General features: G+C 37.0%; 2 protein-coding genes and 1 non-coding gene across 3 annotated transcripts; 1 reads left to right on the top strand and 2 right to left on the bottom strand.

Annotated features, from left to right (window-relative positions):
- Positions 1–2,108: 2,108 nt before the first annotated feature.
- On the bottom strand, positions 2,109–2,180 carry TRNAW-CCA (transfer RNA tryptophan (anticodon CCA)). The gene has a single exon. It is a non-coding gene; the product is annotated as a tRNA-Trp (tRNA).
- Positions 2,181–2,291: 111 nt separating this feature from the next.
- On the top strand, positions 2,292–7,521 carry SNRK2.3 (sucrose nonfermenting 1(SNF1)-related protein kinase 2.3). Its single transcript, XM_048094222.2, has 8 exons — positions 2,292–2,668; positions 5,271–5,345; positions 5,428–5,529; positions 5,623–5,676; positions 5,764–5,856; positions 6,057–6,149; positions 6,358–6,561; positions 6,952–7,521. Exons 1-8 carry the CDS (start codon positions 2,507–2,509, stop codon positions 7,213–7,215), a joined length of 1,047 nt encoding a protein of 348 aa, XP_047950179.1. The 5' UTR covers positions 2,292–2,506; the 3' UTR covers positions 7,216–7,521.
- Positions 7,522–9,703: 2,182 nt separating this feature from the next.
- Positions 9,704–10,516, bottom strand: LOC125197476 (dof zinc finger protein DOF3.4-like). Its single transcript, XM_048096225.2, has one exon. It carries the CDS (start codon positions 10,344–10,346, stop codon positions 9,849–9,851), a length of 498 nt encoding a protein of 165 aa, XP_047952182.2. The 5' UTR covers positions 10,347–10,516; the 3' UTR covers positions 9,704–9,848.
- Positions 10,517–14,482: the final 3,966 nt, after the last annotated feature.

Genomic DNA, 14,482 nt, shown 5'->3' with positions numbered 1-14,482 from the left:
TCCGTATAAAAATTGACATTTTATGGATAAAATAAGTTTAAATTCACATTTCGTAAAGTAGGAGAGATATAAATAAAAAATGGTTAAAGTATTATTAATAAATAATAAGACTCACAGAGAAAAAATTATAAGAAAAGAAAACTGAAACTAATATAATCGGACGGATCAAAATTGAAAGGGCGTCTATTTTTATAGAACTGAGAGTGTAAGTGTTAAAGATTGAGCGATTTATATTTTTTCATTCCCAAATTTTATCAGTTCCCAAATATATAGTGATAACTGATAATTGTGATGCATTTATGATTTCCAAAAATGCTTTTTCTTAATCGATTTGGGCCATTTGAGCCGTGAGCAGGTAAACTTTTTAGAATTTAAATTGAGAAGGCCCATCTGGATCTGCGCCCATATAGTTTACATATAGTAGTTGGTAGAGTGGACTGATAGATGAGGAGGGATCCAGCATTACACATGTACTACATAAAATCTTGAAACTGAAACATCTGGGGATTTATCTTATTTTGTTTGTTTCATATTCTCACTTCACAAAATAGTGGTAAACAAAATTGCATCTTTAGAATTCCGGTATTATTTCATCTTTATTAATCAGTGTAATAAAATATGGTATTTTTTGTTATCTCTGTGATGATAGTTTGTCTTGATTTTGAGTCGGTTGTATAAAAAATATCGAAGAAGTTGACCGACTTAGAAGTTTTCAACTTTTCATGGTTTATGGGTAAAATGTGTTGTTAATTTGATGGTGGAGTGGTTAGCTGCTTAAATGTTAATCAGAGATTGGCTTGAATGGAATAGTGATCCAACCAAAATCACCGAATTTTGTAGAGACATTGATTAAAAGAGTATATTATGATTTCAGTTATGTCATCAAAGTCAAGGTTTTGTGTGATATAAATGTATAATCCACTGCTGCTATGTGCTAATTCCTCCAAACAACTTCACTAGTATTAGAAATCCTCACCTAATCTGATCTCTATGCAAGAGTTTTGTAAGTGCCAATTCAGCAATTACAAAGACTTTCAGATATTGTTTCCTTGGAAAAAAAGAACATCCGACCTCGTCTAATTAATCAGGCTTATTAGTGGAGTGGAACTATAGAGCCAAAGGTAGCTTTTGATGGCTGTCAAATGGTAAGTAGATCCCACTGAGTGCTGCATGCTTGGTTGCGCTTGCTGCTCAAAGCTGATTTTTCTCCTTAGCTAGGTACTTACAGTATATGTCAATTTCTGAAAAACTAAAGAAACAAAGTGATACTAACATTTCTCTAGCCTTACTAGCATTCGACTAAGATGCCCAAATTTGGATCCAAATTAAAGGTATTTGCCAAGTGCTACGATTCTGAGATTGGCAGTGCATCTTCGTCCAACTAGCTGACTTTTTCAAGCACCACATTGAAACAAGCAAATGAGGCGGTGGTTAAGTATGCCCTAAATACAGATCAAACATATGAGGAATAGCACAGATAAGGGAGACTGTCTAGGCTTTTCCCATCAATCTAACAAATTCAAACAAGCCCTTCAAGTAAATAGAATCCAAATATAATGAAGCTTCTAATTAATCAATTCAGGTTTTGAGATTAATTTACTAAACACAATCAAGCTTCAGGTTTCCTTATCACAATGAACTATCAATCGAGGTTGGAGTCATTGATAATTAATTGATTACGTGAACAAAAGTCCAAATATTTATCACCAATATCATAATTCATAACCTCAACTCCTAATATTTATTGTATTTGAAATAGAGCCAAAATTAAGATATCTATATACTACTCCGCTTACATTATACATACAATGCAAAAGAACAGAACTTCCAAAAAATGAAGTCAAATATTAAAAAAGACTATTCATCTCTAATATCACAAGTTTTAGCTAAAACTTACCACAAACTTATACTCCCAAATTTAGGTCATATATTTTGCACAGATTTGATCTTTTCCCAAATTGTAACCAAACTTTTGTAAAAAGGCTATTAGTTCAGATACAAAACTTACTAAAGTTTGTAAAAAGGCTATTATATAATCGTGAATTACATTACACATTTTGGATAAAAGTCGCTACCAAAAAATATGGGACCGTTTAAATCGGGAGATTTGAACCCGACGTGAATCGAACACGCAACCTTCTGATCTGGAGTCAGACGCGCTACCATTGCGCCACAGATCCCCGGTGTCCATTTCACTTACATTTTGATTATTATAGTAATAACTTATCGTAGAGAAGAAGAGAGTATGGAGAACTAGAGTTAAAACGACATCGTTGCGATTGCGTTTCGTCTTCCTCACAATCACAAGCGCAAGGAGAAGATAATAATCGCATCCACAGTATCTGTCATCACAACCATCGCTCTACTGCTCCCCAGTTAGCCACTGTGCCAATCTCGTGTTCCCCGTCGAAAAACCCACCGCCGTTCGCTACTTCGAGTAGTCTGTGTCTCGGTCAACGGAGACGGAGATTTCGAGGTTATACAAGCTGAAACGTATCGGGCACCGATGGCCTTGCCTCCTGGTATGGATATGCCGATCATGCACGACAGCGATCGCTACGACTTTGTTCGAGATATCGGCTCCGGTAATTTCGGTATCGCCCGATTGATGACGGATAAGCAGACCAAAGAGCTTGTTGCGGTCAAGTATATTGAGCGAGGCGACAGGGTCAGTTTGTTTCCTTTGCTAACCTTGTTTTTCACTTGATTAATTAATTCGGTTGATTTTTGGTTGGATTCGGATTGGGGAATCGTAATAGGAACCTCTTTTCAGTTTTCAAACTTATATTTTGATTGGCGACCTTAGTTCGGTTTAAAAAGGCCAATTAAGGTGGTTAATTTGTTAGGCAAAAGCTTTCATCATTCCCAATTAGGTTTTATTAACCCAAAATTAGGGTTTTTAATCTGTATTTAGAGTTTATTTAACATAATTTCAATTTAATTAGGGTGGTTGCACTAGTGTGTGCCTCAATTTGTTATTGCAGAGCTATTAACTGAACAAAGGATAAGCAAGCTGAAACTGCTGGAATGTAATCAATCTGTATTTGTAGTGTCCAAAATGCTAGAGTTATGAATGGAATCTAAGATTCAATTGCAGTGGCTATAATAGCAAGTCATTAACCACTTTAGCCAGGCAGGATCACTCAAACCTGAATTAGGACATGAGCTGTTTTGCGTACGTGATAGCGCTTGTAATAATGTTGAAAGTTGTAAAGGCATTCCCTTTCTCTCATTACAATTGTTAATCTCATTGTTGCTAAGTCTAGCAAGAACTTACCAAGAATTTAGTAATGTAAGGAATTACTCCACCAATTATTGTTGGATTGAAATGTTTAGGAAAGCGGTTTCTCCTCCCTATAATACGCAAAAACAACAAATCGTTTCTTCGCTGCATCTTGTGATTCAAGTAGGAGAAATTTCTAAAGTTTGACTTCATTGAGATATAGCTATTCATGCTTACAGATCATATAAGAATTGTAGAAAAATAAAAAACCTTCTTCTAGCTCGGAAAGGTATGAGAAATAACTACTCACTGATTCAGCCTATCACAAATCGCAATAAGTGCCAAGCATAGAATTCTATATATTTGAAAGAGTCTAATTTGAAAATTAGTAGTTCAGAAAGAATCGAAGTTTCGATTGATCCCGGGACTTGGGAACCTATGGATGAAGACATGATCTCCGTGGATCCCATTGGATTTCATTCGGAGGAGGCGCGTTATAAAGATCGGATTGATTCTTATCAAAGAAAGACAGGATTAACTGAGGCTATTCAAACAGGCATAGGTCAACTAAATGGTATTCCCGTGGCAATTGGGGTTATGGATTTTCAGTTTATGGGGGGTAGTATGGGATGCGTAGTCAGGGAGAAAATAACCCGTTTGATTGAGTACGCTACCAATCAATTTCGACCTCTTATTATAGTGTGCGCTTCGGGGGGAGCGCGCATGCAAGAAGGGAGTTGAATCAAAGATATATAATTTAGTACAGGCATGATCTCTCCCCGCATCCACCTCCCCAAATTCCTCTAATGAGTGTTTGTGAGTGAAGGTGCATGTTTACTGATGTCATCAATCACGGCTCTTAAGCGCACAATTAATTTTATGCGGTAAGCGTTTGTCGTTTATTACCAAATGAAACCTAACATTTCACTCTCACATTCATAAAAAAAAAGGAAATGCGGTGCTATGTAGGAAAGAAAATCGTTGTTTATTTAACTGTCCAACTACTGCTAAACGACATTATACTTTCGTCAACCCTTACATCTCCACAACCTTATTCTGATAGTATACAATGCATCTGAATCAAGATTTTTAATTCAGTGCCCTATATCATCACTAATTGCTCTATGGTTCAGTTTCTACTTAAGAGCGCATAGGAAGCATCTCTCGTGCGCGCACATCCCCCCACCGCATACATGCTTTCATACATAGTACATAAAATCATCTGACCTCTACTGCCTCACTCTTTTATTTCTTCCTCAATTTGACCACCACCTTTTTTGCGTTTCCCCCCTCACCTGCTGGTTTATCATCAGATCCGGTCAAAAGAGTTCAAGTAAAAGCGAGTGCAGTTCATACCCATTTTAGTAGAGTTCGCGCTTGTGTTAATTAGCTATTGAATGGAGTTTTCTGCCCAAAAGAGATTTCCATGTAGCGTGCAAATTGTGCACAATAACGATCAATATGATTTTATTAAGGATATTGGATCTGGGAATTTCGGAGTGACCCGGCTCATGAGATACAAACAGTCAAATGAACAAGTTGCTATTAAATACATCGCGAGAGGCTGCTCGGTCAGTTATTACTTAAGTGCACATGATGCCTGTTTAAGATATCCTCTTTCTGCATGTAGAACTGGCTATTGGGGTGTTAAGCTAGAAACTATTTGTTTTTCAGTCATACAACTCTTAAATTTCTAATTATTTCTCCCAACAAATATCTTCTAAAATTTATATTGAAGATTATCATGATAATTCAAAAAGTCCATAATGTCTGTTTTGTTTAATCTGCTTTGCATCCCATAATGTCTACAAAAGTTCCGAAGAGATCATTCTCTGATTTCTGTGTTCAGATTTTTCTGCTTGAGGTTCTACCAATTACTATGGTGCCTACTAAGCTGGTTTTGATGTCATGATATGGGATTATCTCAGTTCCGAAATTGATGCTTGTCTTTACATCTTTTTCTTGTCTAGTGTTATACTTATATTGCAATAGAGACTTGTTCCAATAAAATGTCATGAATCACAACAAAGTAATGTGTGGAATGCAGATAGATGAAAATATTCAGAGAGAAATTATCAATCACAGGTCTTTGAGGCATCCAAACATTGTCAGATTTAGAGAGGTTTGTTATGGATACTCTATTGGCAATTACATGAATTTAGAGATATTTATTGTGAGCAGCACTTCTGAATGCTGCACTTCAGGTGATTTTAACACCCACCCATCTCGCTATTGTGATGGAGTACGCATCTGGAGGAGAGTTATTTGAACGCATATCTAATGCAGGACGATTCAGCGAGGATGAGGTCCTTTATTTGCTCTAAATGTTTGTTTTCCCTTGACTCTGGCTTTTCCATGTGCACTGCTTAGTGTGTTGTTTCCGAAATTTTGTCATGCAGGCTCGTTTCTTTTTTCAACAACTTATATCTGGAGTGAGCTACTGTCATTCAATGGTATCAGAATGTTACAATCGGAAGTATTTTTCAATGACGTTAGTAGAACTTGAATCTAATATCTCTCTCCTATTTTTCTTGATAAAGCAAATATGTCATCGGGACTTGAAGCTAGAAAACACACTGTTGGATGGAAGCCCAGCTCCTAGGTTGAAGATATGTGATTTTGGGTATTCCAAGGTAGTTATATTGCTAAGTTATTCTCTTCTGCATCTATTTATAACTCATGTCAAAACTCCCCAGTATCTGAGATTTTCAAATAAGTTTTTGCTATTTTGATCAGCTTCTTGGTATTTTATTCTCATTTTATATGTGCGCCAGTGTCTGCTTATTTAATGTCATCTTCTACTCATGATCAAATTGTAACTCTGCTTTTGCAGTCTTCTTTGCTGCATTCACAACCAAAATCTACAGTGGGAACTCCTGCATATATTGCTCCGGAGGTGTTGCATAGAAAAGAATATGATGGGAAGGTAAAACAATGCATTGCCTTGTTCATAGAGAGTTGTACTATGATTGAATTTGCTACATTTTTAGCAGGTGGTTAACCTGTCTTCCTCTTCTCTCCCTCTCTAACTTGCATGAACTTTCGTAAAGCTTTCAGGAAGATCCTACCCATGTTTCAGCATTTACACAAGTAATGTTCTTTATCTGTTAATATTAAAGATGGCTTTCCTACAGCTTGCAGATGTTTGGTCGTGTGGAGTTACATTATACGTAATGCTGGTTGGTGCTTATCCATTTGAAGATCCTGAGAACCCTAAGGATTTTCGTAAGACAATACAGAGAGTCATAAATGTTCAATACTCCATTCCTGAAACTGTCATGATTTCTGAGGAATGCCGCCATCTAATTTCGAGAATCTTTGTGGCTGATCCTGCACAAGTGAGTGATATGATATGCAAAACATGTTTATAGGTCATCACTAAGGCCTTGTTGAGAAAATTAAAATGAATCTTTGGGAAGTAGAGATCTAGCATAGAAATACCACTAGACCAATTTTATTGCATACAAATGGATAGAGCTAAATAGACCAATTCATGTGCACGAGGTCTCAATTTATATACCCAGTACATTTGCATGGATCTTCTGTTGTCTGACTTGACAGAATCTTGGCAATAACTTGATACATATTCCATATTTTTTGCTTGCATGGTTATGTTAATAAAAAACAGTGGATGATTGCAAAACTTTCTGTGCTGTAGATATTCTATGTTCATTTTCTAGTTACTACTATTGATTATAAATGGGATTTTGTGATTTCTACTTGGTCAGCGCATCAGTATGCTTGAAATCAGGAACCATCCGTGGTTTCTCAAGAACCTCCCAGCAGATCTGATGGACGAAACAACCCAATTCCAAGAGCTGGACCAGCCCATGCAGAGCTTGGAAACCATAATGCAGATAATCTCCGAGGCCACTATACATCCAGTTGGTTCATACAACCTAGACATGATGGATGACGATGACATGGATGACCTGGATTCTGATCCTGATCTTGATATTGACAGCAGTGGGGAAGTGATTTACGCCATGTGATTGCTACTTCAAAGATCGCTATTTCAAAGATCCTGATCTTCAGTTCATAGGGTGAATGCAAGCAATGGTTTGCTATTTGTGGTTGGTAAGATATTCACTGGTCATGTACTTCCTTTGTTGCATCAGGTCGCTCTCCTATCATATCGGTTACATAATTACTGTTGGATCGGTTTAATTATTCTTATTTCTTATTTTGTATATGTAGTTGTGTTTGTACATTGTGTTGTTCCTGTATCATTGTATATTAGGATTTGCGAAAAAGTGGGGACCGAACTGAATATATGAAGTGAGTGTGGTTTGTGTCAACTTGGGTTTGCGTTTTATTTGTTTCATTTTGATACTGAAATTTATTTTATGTAATTCTTGATTTATTTTGTAAGGATAGTCGTAGAGTTGTGGGTTGGATGAATTTTTTGAAGCTCAAACTCCTCATGTCTGTTAGGATGGAGGAGGATTTTTGAGGAGAAAGATTGAACTTTTGGAGAAAAACAGAGATTTAGAAAGAAAAGATTTTTAGAAAATGGTGGTCATGGAAAAAATGGCAGAAGAAGAAAATGGAACAAAGAGAAGCAGAGAAGATGAAGAGGGAGAAAGTAAGGTTAAAGACGCATAAAAGTGAGAAAATTTGTTTTTGATTCTTAATTTTGGTTAACAACAAAGTATATAGTAACTTTTACTAACAAATTTTGAATGTAGAAAAATCCAAAATTATTATATAATATACTCTCCATCTCTATTTTTTCCTAAAATTGTAACTATTGGAACAAAATGAGTTTTAATGCTAAATTAGTAAAGTAAGAAGAGATAGAAAGAAAAATTTGAACTCTCAGTGAAAGAACTTTATGACAATGGAGTGTTTTTATTTGTAGGTTACAGCCCGAAAAGAAAATAAAATCTTAATTTATTACAAAAATCTTAAAATATGTATATTAAATATAATATGGAGATTTAATTTATTATAGTAATTATTTATATCATAAAAATAATCATTGAGTGTCAAATTAACTACTTACTTAACAAATAAGATGAAAAAATAGAAAATAGAGTACCCATGTCTAATCAACCGGGCTAGTTTTACTCGAGTTACAGGGTGCGAACTATCAGGACAAATAATTTATACCCTAACTATTCGGATCATTCTACGAGTTTAGCATTGACATGAGATTGGGTAAAATAAATATTTGCAATCATATTGGGCCGAAGCCCAGTGCAGCTCCCAAGTAAATCCGCCCATATATTTCAATCTGATGAAACTATAATTAAGGTAAGAGGTTTTGCTTTTCATACATAGCTGGGATTTAAAACAATCTGATGAAAAATAATCAAAACTTGTTTATTAACCGTTTAGTTCTTTGATGGATCCACGTCATAAACGACACATGTCCAATTGATTACCACATTTAAAGGGTGTTAATACCATTTTTATTAGTACTAAAATAAACTACAAACAAATAGTACTACCTTCGTCTCACAATAAAAGTCACATTTTTTTATTTTGATCTGTCCCACAATAAAAGTTATATTTCATTTTTACCATAAAATGGTAAGTAGTTCTCACATTCCACTAAATCACTTCACTCACATTTTATTATAGAACCAATATAAAAAGGTGGGTTACATGTTCCGCTAACTTTTCCAACCCACTATTCTTTACATTTCTTAAAACTCGTTCTCACACCAAATGTGACTCCTATTATGGGACAGAAGCAAAGTAGTATCTATCATTTTGTTAAATCTCGTGCCAAAAGAATTCAATCACATGCAACTGAACGTAGGGAAATAGAAACAATCATATAGAAACAATATTAAATATAACTAATTAGAACATAAACAAATAAAAACAAATTAAATAAAACAGATAGAAACAATATTTAATCAATCAAATATATGAGATTCTAGGTTATTGGTTTCATTCTCTCTTTAGTAGTAGTTGTAATTCAGTTATAAATTTAACATCAAAATATAATCATAAGATCATCACGAAACATTTAGATAGTAAATTACAAATTGAGTACAATTCGAAATCATAAACTTCGTAACTCCTAGTAAGTCTTCGGCAAATAGAAAGTTTTTGACATAGAAATACAAAAATAATTATACATATTATTAATCGACACAATAATTAAAGCAAGAAACTGGAATAGAGACTTATAGCGTTCCAACTGGATATTGTGTCACTTGAAACTCAACATACTCCATATTGGAGAATTACAATTCTTCAAGTTGTCACCAATATATTGAAGTAGTAGGAGAGAAATATATACTCCCTTCATCCATCCCTTTAAATATGCAACATTTGTTTTTCGACACAAGATTTTATATAGTATTGTTTTGTGAGTTAACGAAGAAAAAGTAAAGTAAGACAGAAGAAAAAATAGAGTTCAATTTTAGAAATGTTTCATTTTTAATGAGAAGAAAAATGTTTCATTTCTGATGTGACAGGGAAATAATATATAGTCCTAGTAGACTGAAAAAATTAGTAAATGAGAGCGAGAAAAGGTAGATATTGATTCTCGTAGTAGACACATTGTAAATAAAATTTGATGCCACAGAAACATAGATTATAGTCCTACAAATTAGTGGTAATCTTGATTTAAAAAAAGAAAGAAAAAGTAGTAGTAGTAATACTCGTTTTATTTAAAAAAACATGCAGGAGGGGAAATAGCAAGATCTGGAAATCCAAAACAGTCGGCCCCAACAAAGCCAGTCTCTCCAGTCTCCAGCTGCCACGTAGGCCCAGCAAACGGCCAGCTCGCCCTCGTCAGACCAAATCCCATCTCATCAATCCCACCCACCGGAGAAGCGTTGAGCAGCGTAGTGAATTTGGCGTCGGTGGCAAACGGCACCAGCGCGGCGGCGGGGGGCAGGTGGTAAGCGGAGGAGAAAACGGGAACGTGGGAGGTGCGAGAGCGCTTGGCGTTCTTGCGGGTGCTGCCGCCGACGGGGATGTCGCGGAGGGTGCCGCCGTGGGTCCAGTAGCGGCGGCAGGCCTTGCAGAAGTGGCGCGGCTGCGAGAAGTTGTAGTTGTTGTAGTAGCAGAACTTGGTGTTGGTGGAGTCGCACCGCGGGCATGGGAGCTGCTCCGCCTCCTGCGCCTTTGTGCTCTTCTTTTCGCTTCTGTCTGTCGCCATGTCTTTGTATTTTGTGAAATTGTGGTTTGCGATTTCGGAATTAATTCTTGCGATTTTATTGTGTTTGTGTGAAGAGAGAGAGAGACAGAATATAATAGTGTCGGAGTAGGGAGGGTAAAGAGCAGCTTTTGCAGAGGTTTTGGTTAAGCACTAAACATATGTTCAGTCGGCTCGAAATTGGCTTTTCTGTCTCACCCCCTACTCCTATGTACGCATCATGCATGGACCAAACTATAATCCTAATTAACAAATAAGTATATATTTAACAAAAAAATAAATGACTAAGGGCATCCGCAATGGGGCGGACGATGCCCCTGCAGCATCGCGGACGATGGGTAACCCATCGTCCGCGCCCGATGCGCGGAGGATACCCATCATCCGTCACATCGTCCGCCACTGTGGATGAGGCGGACGATGGGTCACGGACGATGCGACGCGGTTTAGTTTTTCTTTTAATTTTATTAAATTTTCAAAACCTATATATATCAAATTCACTTCATTTTTCACACTTCATTTTTCTCACTTCACTCTCATCAAATTCACTACATTTTCAAGCAAAATGGATTCCGGAGATTATTTGAATAGTCCGATGTTCGGTGGTGCACGATGGCCGGGTACAGAACCCGACGAATACCGTCATTCGACACCAACGCCGAGTACGATCCCGACTTTTCCACCGACTCAGGGACGGATCTATATACACTCTACAAGGGGCAAATGCCCCACCTCAAAAAAATTTATTTGTGCTATTTTAATCACAATTTTTTTTTTTTTTTTGAAATACCTTTATAAATGCCCCTTCTCAAAACTTTAAAATCTCTTTGTATAGAATTTTGCCCCACCTATAGAGAATTTCTGGCTCCGTCCCTGCACCGACTCATACGGGCTGTCCGATATGGAGCCGTCTCCACACCGCCCCTCCGCCGCCGCCGCTTCCGGGTCCGCCACCAAGAAGAAGCGGACAAAGGCACGAGCCCAGAAGTTGCCTACAACGGAGGTGTGTGAAGAGTTCGCCCCGGGCAGGACGAACTACTCCGACCCCAAATCCATCGTCTTGACGAGATGTTGGATTGATGTTTCGGAGGATCCGGTGTACGCCAACAACCAGAGGGTGACTGCGTATTGGGAGCGCATCGCCGAGAAATACAACGCGGCCAAGCCGGCGAACGCGTACAAGCGCCACATGGAGCAGCTCCGCAAGCACTGGGATCAAATAAAGAAGCAGGTAAATTTGTTCGCGGCGGAGTACGAGAAGTGCGAGAGGGAGCAGGCCAGTGGCGAGAGTCTCGCGGATGTGCGGGACAAAGCGATGCAGTCATACATTTCATTGTACGGCGATTTCAAGCACTACCAGTCCTGGGCGCTCTTGAGGGACAAGCAAAAGTTCGTTGGTGGTATGATTCCCCAATCGACGGCGGCGAGGAGGAGGGCGTCGAAGCACACCTTCAATGATTATACAAGTAGCGATAGCGGCGCGTCTCCGATGGACCTCAACAGTCCGGTGTTCGAGGATGAGAGTTCCTGCACACCGATGTCCTCCCGGCGTCCCCCTGGCGTCAAGGCTGCCAAGGGCAAGGGCAAGGCCACATCCTCCTCCGTCGCGCCGCCTGAGTAAGCCCCGTCGCCGACCCCGAGTTCGACGCCGTCCGCGACTTCGACCGCGGCCCATGCGTACGCGGATTTGGTGGCCTCCTCCTACTACCGAACGTTGTTGGACGCGCACACCGCCCTCATGCAGGCGATCAACCCGACTCAAATCGAGGGCATCCAGTGGATGATCAATGGCCTCAGCCGCAAGTTGGGACTTCTTTAGACTAGCCTCCTTTTTTTGTATTTTCAGCTTTTTTTTATTTCTTATTTTGTAATTTTTTTTAATTAAGTAAAATTAGAATTTCCCTTTAATTGTGTTGTTTTTATTTGTTTAATATTTTTATTTACATTTGCAAACATAATAAAAATATAAATACAAAATAGTGAAATGCTTAGGGCGTCGCTTAGGGGGGGCTATAGTCCGCCCCGCTGCAGGTGGAATAGGAGGAGGATAAAATGCTGACGTGGCGATGCATAGGGCGTCGCTTAGGGCATCCCATTGTGGATGCCCTAAGTTGAAACATTGTTGTGTACTGTGTACAACTTAAAGTTTATAATGCTGGTGTTCGGTTTCCTAGATAAAATAATACTAAAATGCAATTTAGGATTGAATTGTGAAATTATTTTTGTCATAGGGGGGTTAGCTATGACTAATTATCTCATGATTATCCATCTAGAATTAAATTGTGGGATTAAATCTCATGAACCAAACACACAACATATTTAACCCAGGATACAATTTTGCAAACCGAACACCCCCATAGACTAGTAGTATGAGAAATTGATATTATAATTTTCAGGACTTATGATCATATACTTAAACAGAAATATCATAATCAACTTAAAAGTTTATTATATTTAGCATTATTTTCCGCAAGATATCATAGCAGTAAGTTTATGAATGTAGGCTGAAATTACAGAGGACTACCTAAAATATGGAGTAGCATAAAAAGTGCATGCATCTTTCATTCAATTTATAGTACGGAGTGGTATATTGCACATAACCTGTGCTGTATATAATATGATCTACTGACATACATTAATGATAAAATAGTAATACAAGCAATCTAGGTTCTTAATTAATACAGTGAACTTTTGCATTGGTAATTTTGGTAACCTTTAAAAGTTGTTTTAAAAACCACCAGCTTTATATTTTGTGCAAATTTCCATAGTTTCCTATAATGTACAGATCGCATGCTTCTACCACGTATATCAAATGCTTTCGCTTTGCATTCAGGATGTATTTCTTAATGTTTCTCTTATAATGTCTTTCCCCTTTGCATTCAGGAGTACTTATTAAAGCTTTCACTAACATTATTAAGAATTGAATCACAAGGTTGAGCATATGCAAGGAATGCCTTACACAATAAATTCACACAAAATTGTAAAGTTGGTGGTTTTTAAGAGCACTTATAAAAGTTACGTGAAATATTAGATTTTGACAAAAGTTGATGGTATTTTAAACCAATATCTCTTAATTAAAATAGTAGTCTCCACCTGGTAGTTTGGAACATATACAACGCGCGCCTTGCATTGAGCACAAGCCGGCGTGCTTACACGATGTAGACTGTTACATGACGCCGGAGAAACACGCTCTCGAATGATTAAGCATGCTTGCCGCATCATATTGGCATTGGAAGATGCCATGTGATATTATTGTTCTTTACTTAATTTCAAAATCGTATAACAAAAATAATTTTTCAGTGATTACGACACTCAAATCACACTTTTTCCTAGACTCGAGGATTCAGATTTTATTAAATTTTGTCATTTTTTTACTTATCTTATTTTTTTTGTTATTTAATTAAGTTAATAATTTTTCGTTTACTCAAAGTACTAATTTAATTTGAGTATATAACTAAGAAAACAAAATGAAAGAGAAAAATAGGCGGACTCTTGATATTTAACTCAACAGTAACTTTCATCAAATTTGTTCCTGTGTTTTAATATGATCAAATCATATTATCAGAGCAATATACTGAAACTCAAAATTTATTTAAGCCTTTTTGGAAATCTATGGTATTGACTGTTTGTTAATTGTTCATGTTATTAATTACGTCCGTTTTTGTTCTGTAAATGTTTTTGACTCAATAGTTCAATTTGTTAACACTCTCACTACAACAAAATCATCATTTCATAGCATTTGGAAATATCAAAATATGAACAAAAACATGTTATTAGGTCACTTCATATTTAATGACATATGTCATCATAGTAGATGTGATGATAAGTAAAATGCAATTTAAGGGTCTCCAGAACTTCACTCAAACAAGCCAGGAAAACCTTATGTAATGACACTAGAGAACTAGTTTTAAAATGTAGGAGTATATTTTTTACGGAGTATACGGAGTATATTTAGATAATGCATCCTATATACGGAGTATACGGAGTATATTTTTTACTATAATACCCCTGAAAATTTAGATAATGCATCCTATATACGGAGTATTTTTTTACTATAATACCCCTGAAATTCTATGTAATTCATATTTTCCACCCACAAATTTCTAGTACGTATATAATTTATAGTTTTACCTCAAATATTT

This window comes from Salvia hispanica, chromosome 4, assembly GCF_029641045.1.
Source record: "Salvia hispanica isolate PSC_SH4W2 chromosome 4, Shi_PSC_v1, whole genome shotgun sequence".
Taxonomy (NCBI): Eukaryota; Viridiplantae; Streptophyta; class Magnoliopsida; order Lamiales; family Lamiaceae; genus Salvia; species Salvia hispanica.
Note: the sequence above shows the minus strand (reverse complement) of the source record. Positions and strands in the feature narration are given on the sequence as shown.